The sequence below is a fragment of the Suillus subalutaceus genome (genome assembly GCF_016647625.1).
Source record: "Suillus subalutaceus strain FC151 chromosome Unknown DFJ58scaffold_38, whole genome shotgun sequence".
NCBI lineage: Eukaryota > Fungi > Basidiomycota > Agaricomycetes > Boletales > Suillaceae > Suillus > Suillus subalutaceus.
The window spans coordinates 280,552-290,429 of record NW_024540287.1 but is presented as its reverse complement, the minus strand read 5'-3'; the positions used below and the strand labels follow the sequence as shown (position 1 = coordinate 290,429).

General features: G+C 45.4%; 2 protein-coding genes across 2 annotated transcripts; one reads left to right on the top strand and one right to left on the bottom strand.

Annotated features, from left to right (window-relative positions):
* Positions 1-358: 358 nt before the first annotated feature.
* Positions 359-712, top strand: DFJ58DRAFT_726702 (uncharacterized protein; the record flags this gene model as incomplete). Its single annotated transcript, XM_041385399.1, has 3 exons — positions 359-398; positions 465-481; positions 548-712. 3 exons carry the CDS (start codon positions 359-361, stop codon positions 710-712), a joined length of 222 nt encoding a protein of 73 aa, XP_041245166.1.
* Positions 713-2,303: 1,591 nt separating this feature from the next.
* Positions 2,304-3,764, bottom strand: DFJ58DRAFT_726701 (uncharacterized protein; the record flags this gene model as incomplete). The annotated part of the gene is made up of 6 exons (XM_041385398.1): positions 2,304-2,628; positions 2,804-3,134; positions 3,185-3,291; positions 3,345-3,422; positions 3,461-3,472; positions 3,520-3,764. 6 exons carry the CDS (start codon positions 3,762-3,764, stop codon positions 2,304-2,306), a joined length of 1,098 nt encoding a protein of 365 aa, XP_041245165.1.
* Positions 3,765-9,878: the final 6,114 nt, after the last annotated feature.

Here is a 9,878-nt window from a genome sequence, read left to right as displayed (position 1 = left end):
CTTTGAGACCCATTGTTCAATGGGAAATGCACAATTTTCACTTATTGCTGAATAGCAACACAACAACAACACACATTCATATTGCATCTACTGTAGTGTATACCTTTGGTCTCTACACATTAGGCCCAACAAGAGTTTTTTTTATTTTGTTGCAAGCTTGTTGCAGCAGCAGCACTGGAAGTTGGGATGTCGAAAACACAATAGAAATGCACAATTTTGTCAGGCTATACTGTCATATTGAAGCATAAAGGTATGTTATAAGAGACACACCTTGATGCACAATGTGTCTAGTTCCTTGACATCTGTAGCTTGATGCATCATGAAGCATCAAGCCTTTTGATCTCTATGCTGAAGCTTCATGCTTTCGCATGGCGCTTGGCTTAGCCCTTTTTGGGCAGGTACGTCCCTTTCCTGCTTCTTTGTGTCTCTGCACTGAAGCTTCATGCTTTCCCACAATGTTTCAGATCTTGGAGTTGGGCAGGTATGTCCCTTTCCCGCTTCTTTGTGTCTCTGCACTGAAGCTTCACACTTTCCCACAATGTTTCAGATCTCTGATGTCACCATTTTTGGTAGGTACACCCCTTTACACCCCTTCCCAGCATTTCTGGCCTTCCCCTTCTCGACCCGTCTAGCCCTTTACACCCCTTCCCGGCTTCTCATCTCCATTTCTGGCCTTTCCCCCCTTCTTGACCTGTCTAGCCCATCAATTTGATGGTCAGGGTCAAGATTGCTTACCACATGAGTTTTTACAAGTCCGTGTCAAACAAGGCTTCGACGAATCAAGCAAGATTCACCACCTCAAATTTTCACTAAGTCTCCTCTGCTGCATACTGTACTATACCATGTAATTTTTTGCACTAAGTCCATGATGTTCCGAAATTCAAGATGTTTGCAAAATTCACCACCTTGAAATTTAATTGAGTTACAAGTGTCTGTGTGCATGAAATTTTTGCGAAGTCTATCATGTCACACCGTGAATGTACTTTCATATGCAGAGTACTTCAGCAAGAAGTCAATGTGAATTAATGAGTCAATGGTGCCCCAAGGGGTATTAAAATACATGCAGTGTAGTATTACGAGCTGATAAAATGAAAACATGACAGCATTACTACAGTATCTTGATGGGCAGGCAGGCAGGTGACTCAGGCATTGGATCTGCGCTTCCTGTTTCAAAATTAGTGCTGTCCAACAGTGACCGGAAGAGCACATACTTCTTTTGAATGGTATTCTCTACCTCATCTGTCCTAAGTCTCTTTGCGCTCTCACCTATCATGTTTGCTTGCACCATGCGTGTGGACTCCTGGCAGACCCAACCTGTCTTTCAAAGAGGGACATTGACTGAGGGGGGTGGATTAGCAAAAGTCTGCTCAACACCTTTCTCACCGCTGTGACAATCATATTGGCGCTAGGCATGTATACCTGCATAAGCCTTCAATAGGTGGACCAAAGTTATCCCTCATATTATTCACTACTCCCCTATCAGCAGTCTTCACTTGTCTCAGCCATAACCCTTGTCCGACGCTATTCCACACTTTCCTGCACTATGTGCGCACATTCCCGCAACGCTATTCATACTCCCGCGACTTATCTGATGCTATTCCCATGCTTATAGTGCTATCAGAACTACCAGCAATGTGTCTATAGGAGCATTAGTGCATGTCCGCTCTATCTAGCGCTTGTTCCCACGCTGTTCTTGTGCTCTAGGATCCACCCGAAACGTCAGAATCCATCCATGGTCCATCCTACCTCATTGGTATGTAATTTGCCTTGCCTCGAGTTTGTAAAAAGTGCTACAGTCTTATTACATGTATATCCTATCCCTTCCAAGTCCAAGATGGTATAGTTTACTAGTATAAGAAACCTATGGTGATTACTTGGACATTACTTCCCTTCAACTGTATTTCCTTTCCCTTAGGTTTTACTTAGAAGTAGTCACCCTTTAGTTGCGCTCTATGGCCCCTATTTGACTTTCCCTTACCCTTGCAATCAATACCTTTGATCTCACTCGCTATCCATTACCCTTCTTTGACTCAGTGTCCGCTTTCTTGACTTCCACTCTTTCCCATGCATTAGCGCTCTATCTTGCGACGTGCTATTCCTGCGCTTTAGCGCTCTTTCGGGTCTTTCAATCTTGAGTTGTCCTTAGTAGCTTTTCCCTCGGGTCAAACGTTCTTGCATCTTTGTTGCAAGTATAGCAGCATAGGCAGAGCATTAGACATATACTGGCTGAGTACCTTAACAAGTGCCTAGTCAGGTTGTGTTTTTCACACCACCCTTCCTATTCCTCACAACGCCCTGATCTGCTACCACAGGCTCACCCTCTTCAACTTGCGCTTCAACTTGTGCAGCAGGTGCGTCCATGGTAGTTGTGTCCCCAGCAGTGACTTCCAAAATGCAAGAGGCGGTGCTGCTGCCATAGATGTGTCCATAGCAACGAGATCAGCACCAGCAGAAACCATGAGCTGAGTAACAGTGGCGGTGGTAGGATGGGCAGCAGTAGGATGGGCAACGAGATTGGCAGCAGTAGCAACTGGGAGCCAGGTGGCAGTGGCAGCGGCAGGAAGTTGGTTGGTTGCTATGGGGTGAGAAGCTGAGATTTGAGAAGCCGAGATTTCCGGCAGATTAATGCTGGGAGTGGAAAAAGAACAACCATTGAAGTTAAACATCAGCAGCTGTGGTCAAAGGCACAGTGGGAGGTGTTGTCAGGGTCGAATCCCTCATGGTGCTCCAAAAATTGGACTCCTTTCTCCATGATGTGATGGGTGTTTTGGGCAAAGTTAATTGCAAGGGATGTGCCGATGACATTGATGGAAATGCAGGGAGTGTGGGTGTTTTAGGTTGAGGTTGAGGTTGAGGTGCCGATGATGAAGGTTGTTGGCTGAGAAGACTGGCATGAAAATCCCAAGAGTACAAGTCATTGAGTCCTTGAAACAAGTCATTGAGTCCTTGCAAGCTAAAGCTCAAGGGCCCTGGTAGCAACAGATTCTTGGGGACTGCAGGTGATGAGAATTCCACCTGCAATGAGGTACTCAGATCTGGCATCATCGGAGCCTCGGCCACTTGATGCACGGAATTCTCTTCTTGTTCTGCAGGGGGCACATAGTCCAATGCACACTTCTTCCTGTTGTCCTCATCTGTACAGTACATTAGGGGATAAGTCTTTAATGGAAATGAAAATATGTACTGAAAACCATCCCAAGATAACTCAGGTATGGGTTGAGATGCCTGTCTGTAAAACTTGAAGTCGCCTGCTTCCATGTAAGGCCAGATTGATTCATGCCTGTGTGGTAACTAAAAACAACCAGTGTTAGGAACAGAGAATGTATGTATCAGATTCTACATACCTCAATACATTAAGCATGCCACCGAGACAAGGATCAGGGCCTCCACCAATTACTGTCCACTCCCAACCTGTTAGCTGTCTTACCGCGTCAAAAATTGTGATATAGGGCCAATGCACTCCTCCAGTGCCCTAATTAATGTGTTAGTGTGAGCAAGACATAGACAATTCTCACTCACTTTGCATACTGCGCATTGGTAGGTGTTGCAGTTGCAGCTTCGGAGAGCATGACACTGGCAGAAGTCTTAGCTTTGTGTTCTTCGGCAGCCTTTGCCTTGCACAACAACTGCATTTCAGGCAGTGCCACCTCGTATGCTGCTTTTGTCAACTCCCTGACTGCCATCAATTTCTCGTTCTTAGTCACAAGCAACCCAGACTCGATTTTCTCCTTCATCTGGGACCGTACAGCAGTGTCATAGTTCATTTTCGAAAATATCTCCACCTCAGTGTGGACCCAGTGTGACAATCATACCAGCGCTAGGCGCGTATGAATGTCATAGGCATATTTTGACTTGCCTAGAAGAAAAGAGTAAGACGCTAGTCACCAGCACTATTCAGCTCCCAAGCTATCCGCTTTGGAACCACTTTTCTCCCATAGCGCGCTACCCGGTCCAACGTCTAGGTGTTCCGCCCTCCCATGTCCTGCCTATGTCCACCTACCTCCACTGGTGCGTTATATTTCCTTAAATGTCGCTACTCATCAGTCGCAGGTCTTATTACATGTGTCCTCATGCTCCGCAGCGCTGCATGTTCTATTACCTGTCGCTACATCGTGCCCTCACCAGTGTCGCTACTATACTCGCCTACACATCCCGAACCCCTATGCAGTATGATAAAATGACCCGTCCTACATACAGTACAGTACTTCTCTTCCCTGGACCTTTGCTGGTGTCGGAGTCACTTTAGTCAGCTATATCTTAGTCTTGGTCCAATCGATTCCGCTCTTGCCAATCTCTCTGATCGCGTGTCGCTTGACTTGCTTTGAGTGTGCGTCACTAAAGTTGCCTCATAAGTTTGATTTTCACAACGTCGGGATCGCTATCGGTAGTCAAGCTATAATCTAGTCGCTATCAGGCATTCCACTTACACTATCATACCTTATTCCTCGCTTTCCCTTCTTTTGATTTCTTCTCGCTGTCACTAGTCAGACGTCGCATAGCGCTATCGCATAGGACAACTTGCATAGTGCTACTTACTTATACGCACGTTTCTCTGTCGGAACTCACTTGTCGCTAGTCGCTGATCGCTACAACGCTACTCATTGGTTTTTGGTCTTAGGTCACTATAGGTTATTAGCCCTTCGCATCATCGCTACCCTTGCATATTTGAAGGGAGTTGCTTCAATAGCAGTCCTCTTGGGTCGAATATTACACTCGCGCCTATTTGGATAAGTAGCGCTAGTTTCTAACCAGCCTAGTCGCTATTTCTCTTTCACACCGGGTTCCTTTGGCCTTGTTGCCTATCATCTTGGTAATTGATTTCATCAGCGAATTGAGTTGTGACCGACCGCCCTTGCGAGATCTATAATTGAACCAGTTTTTGATTGCTGGTTGTTTTTAAATTAGCATTGTCTATGAAAATCAAATTTGTTGTTGCAAAATTTTAACCTTCTTGCACGCTGAGGCGATCTCAACCTGGCTGGGCTGATATGAAATATCTAAAAATGCTCAACCAGTATAAGTGAGTCTTGGCTCTGCCTAGCTGCTATACTCGCAGAATGCAAGAACGTTCGACCCTAAAGGGGACTGCTACTGAACACAGAACCAGATGAAAGAAAGACCCTTGAAGTGTGATGGATGCGCGAAAGCACAAGAAGAAAAGCGAAGTGAGCAGTGAAGCGCGAGAGAGCGCACTAAGGTAAGCGCGAGCGTGGGAACGTGAGCGCTCAGGCGCTGCGTTGTGTGGAGAATACCGGATAAGGAAACGGATAAAGAAGCGGATGTGCAAAGCGAGTGCAAATGCAGAGCGAGTGTTATAACGAGCGCGGATAAAGGTCTAGTATAGGCGGATAACGATAACCATTGGAAACACAAAGTGCGCCCAAGTGGTGACTACTACTCTAAGGTAAAACCCAATAGCGAGGGAAGTACAGCAAAGGGGAGTAATAATGATGGAGTAGTAAGTCAGCCACTTTATACTATGGTGTCATATCCCGTATTCTGGACCTACGTCCGATGATGTTCCCACGCCTTCCGGACGCCTTCCGGATGCACATCCGGACCTCCATACCCTTATCCATGACTCCATACCCTTATCCATGCCTGCAGTCCTCCAGTCCACTATCGGTTCGGATCCGTACACCTTCGTACATCCATATATCCATACCTTCGGACCTCCGCAGCTAAGCCTGCTTCATCCACCCTTGATCCCATCGGATCCGAGCTCATCCTACCTGAGACTTTACCTTCCCTAGACTACCGGTGAGGCGTTCTCAACCTGGCTGGGCTGATATGAAATATCTAAAAATGCTCAACCAGTATAAGTGAGTCTTGGCTCTGCCTAGCTGCTATACTCGCAGAATGCAAGAACGTTCGACCCTAAAGGGGACTGCTACTGAACACAGAACCAGATGAAAGAAAGACCCTTGAAGTGCGATGGATGTGCGAAAGCGCAAGAAGAAAAGCGAAGTGAGCGCGAAGCGCGAGAGAGCGCACTAAGGTAAGCGCGAGCGTGGGAACGTGAGCGCTAAGGCACACGTTGTGCGGAAAATACTGGATAAGGAAACGGATAAGGAAGCGGATGTGCAAAGCGAGTGCAAACGCAGAGCGAGTGTTATAACGAGCGTGGATAAAGGTCTAGTATAGGCGGATAACGATAACCATTGGAAACACAAAGTGCGCCCAAGTGGTGACTACTACTTTAAAGTAAAACCCAATAGCGAGGGAAGTACAGCAAAGGGGAGTAATAATGATGGTGTAGTAAGTCAGCAACTTTATACTATGGAAATCGCATCGGAAGCGGAAGGGATAGGAGCAATAAGTGCTATGAATACGTAATGACATGTAATAACGCTGCAATGCTTGTTACAAACCACGAGGCAAGGGATATGACGTACCAATGAGGTGGGTGGACATAGAGGGACGTTCCTGGATGATAGGCGATGCAGGGCGCTTAAGCGCGAGAAAGCGCGCAAGGTGCGCGTGTGGGAATGCATGTGCGGAGTCCGCGCTTGTCGCTTTCGCGGAAAGTGTAACCGGACATGATGAGTCAATACTGATGGTGCGAGTTCGCAGCCATTGTCTGGTGTGAAAAGGTGCGAATGTGCCCTATGTGCTAAACGCGAGTCTCTACACGCATCAACTGCTTCCATACCCGTTTTCCCCTCACTGAAAAGGTCTTGTCTAACCATTATCGTTAGATCGTGATCGGATCTCAGATCCGCCAGATCGATGAACATATCATGCCGGATCCCAGATCCGCTTGATTCTATTTCATTTCTGTTATTACTCTAACGAGTTCAACTGGTAACTGTACACGGTTACGGTATCCTTACTTCGCTGCTACTGATCGTATGCTTACTGATCATGCTTAGACCCTACCTACGAGTTTACTTGTACTTCACCGTTCATGATTCGTGACATCAACTTACAATACGCTCCACTAACTTGCTTATCTTTCGTACTAGCTCGCACCTTTGCTTATTGATTCATTCCGTTACTATCCGACCTTTGAGCGCTGTAGTAATCAGTTCGAATACAGCTTGATGCACTCTTGCCGACTCTCTGAGTCCCTCCGTACCATCGGACTGATACGTACTCTTTCTACTCCGAGACTTAGATTTCATAGTTACATATCCGCCTTGTCTCGGACGTCACCGTATTCTAGTCCGGAGATCGATTGCCGTTCTATACACGCTAACTCCGAAAAGGCAAATGGGAAGGGGCCACGCACGCGAGGCGAGCCTTCGGATCCGATAACTTGAGTACAGCTGAACAGTTCTTGTCTGGTACAGCAATTGATTTCAGGCATCATCTAAACTCCTTGCTACATGGAAGAAGTTCACAAAGTACCCTGAATTGCGTTCAGGAACTCTCTAGGTAATTTTTTTTGTTCAGTGCTCATCCACGGGATCCAACCATCTGTTCATCATGATAGCATGAATCAATGACAGCAGCTTGCCTAGGCATGCGTCACTGCTTACCTTGTCTTTTTTTGGTCTGGGTCTGGTAAGTCGGCTGGAAAGGCTTTAAAGTGCCGTTATCGATCACAGCATATCAGGTAAGATCTTGGACATTGCTTCCATTATTTTTTTGTTCTGGTTGCATCTCATAGGCTAGCTGTAAGGATCTGGGTGTGTTTAGTCATTGGGTCAGAGTTAAATTTAAGATCCTATATATAATCCATGACAAGCCCAAAATGAAAGCCACCGCCCTCACCCCCATTTAGTAGCAATATGTTATTGATCGTTGGTTCATTTTCAAATGAGCAATTCCAATAACAACACTTGTGCAGTCTGCATCCAGCCATGTACTCCATCCTTGGTGGAACCACTTACCTTTACTATCAATGAACTCGCTGCTGCTCTGCAACTCATCAGGGATCAAGATGGTGGGTAAATTTCAATTCTATTCCTTGACACTCACTGTTTGATTATCTATGCAGAAATCTTCCAAGCGCATGAGAATTCTGATGCAGAACTGCCCTCTCCCCATACAAATGATTGCCCTGCTTGCGTTTTCCATGCACACTGCCACCAGTGTTATGTCTGCCATGCTAAAATTCTCGATAGCCCTTGCAAATCTAAGTCTCAGCCTGGTACCGCTGGTGAGTTTTTGCTCTTCACTACAAGCTTTGATTTTGATTTTATATTTAGCACACACACCTACTCAAAATGACGGCTCATCTCCGAGTCTCACTGCTACTACTCAAAATGATGGCTCGTCTCCTCTCACTGCTATTATAATAGATTGAGTAGATGGGTTGATTGTGATCTTGGCCAGTGAATTTATTGTAGCAACTTTTTGGCCCGTACTGTACATACTGTAAAGATATGTATACGTTCAGGTCATTTTGAATTTGACTATGTGGCATGTTGGTGCATTTTTCTTTGGTCATGTGAGGCTCATGTTGTGATGTGTGATGAAGCCAGTCTGTACAGCAGTAGTACTGAATGTTAATGTTCGTGTTATCATTTGACCAATTGATATGTAGTATAGTTGTGAACACAGAGACTTTAGAATTGAATTTAAATAGTGTTTGAACCATCTGCATGTAGTTGTGAACTGTGGACACTTGAAAGTGTTTGCTCTATCTGTCCTGAAGTGTCCGTGCGCACAACAATCCAAAGCATGGTCATGTGCCATTACATGTCAAGTAAGTCACACGCACATTCTGACAACATTCTGATACACTTTCCAATGATTTTCGAACAGCACTTGTTGCTTGCTAGTGCTTATACTCTCAACTGACACATTACAATTCTTTGCATTACTACACATGCCGTCTAAATACAAAACTGAACAACAGTGCCTTGAGGCTCAACAACAATCAAAGCAAAGGCACTATGAAAGGTATGTCCTCTTCATCAGTCAATTTTCATAGGAATGAATTGTGTCTTTGTAGGCACAAGCTCACTGAATGCTTAAAATCTAGAGGTCACTGGTGTAAAGGTCTCAGAGCCACATATGTATGTATATATCCTACACCTCACACCAACAGGCTAATGAATGACTCAGGTTACTCAACAACTTCTACAAAAATTAGACCGCCTATGTGTCAATCTAGGGTATCAGCAAGGTCCTTCACAACATGCAGTCCTACAGTGCCAGAGCCTCGAGTTGGCCTGTGATGCTGATAACAAAGGATGGCAAGCTGTGAGGCCACGTTGCGAAAGAATGTTATTCGAGGTGCAAGGGCTTCTCTCCAAAGCCCACGAGCTGCTTGCAAGTTCACTGCAGGTGGATGGTGCATGTACAGAGTATCTTCTTATATCTTCTGCAGCTGCTGTTGATGCTGTGGAATTGCACTGTGATGCATTGGATGAAGGACTGACATTGATGGACATTAGTACAGATCACTACTTCGAGTGTCTCCAGCATGACCAACTTGTGTGGCAGAAGGTTTTAAAGTAGCAGCAAATTTTATCTAGATAGCATAGTATTTTGTACCTACAACTTGCACATGTACTCTTCGTTGGCACCATCAATCACATGAGTATGTGATGCAGAACACTGCCCAATTGATGCTTCAATACTCAAACTCTCAGCTACAAACATGGGTGGCGGGAAATGTCGACATGAACTGGACAAATTGAAGAGAGACTGGTATATACTCAACAGAAATAACCAAGCACAGCAAGCACGTCAGCAAGCACATCGTCAAATTGTCATCCTCATCTCGTGTAGCTGACGATTATGAACTTTATCATAAACACTCAAGCTTTTCTCAAACTGCACCAGGCAGGATCTCCACTGAAACAGAATATTTTCATGTAGCTGAAAGCACCACTGTCCACATCTCACATGAACCTCCATTAGTCTCCAAGACGCTTATGGAGGAATTTAACTTCGATTTTGACTCATGCACACCTGACGGCGAC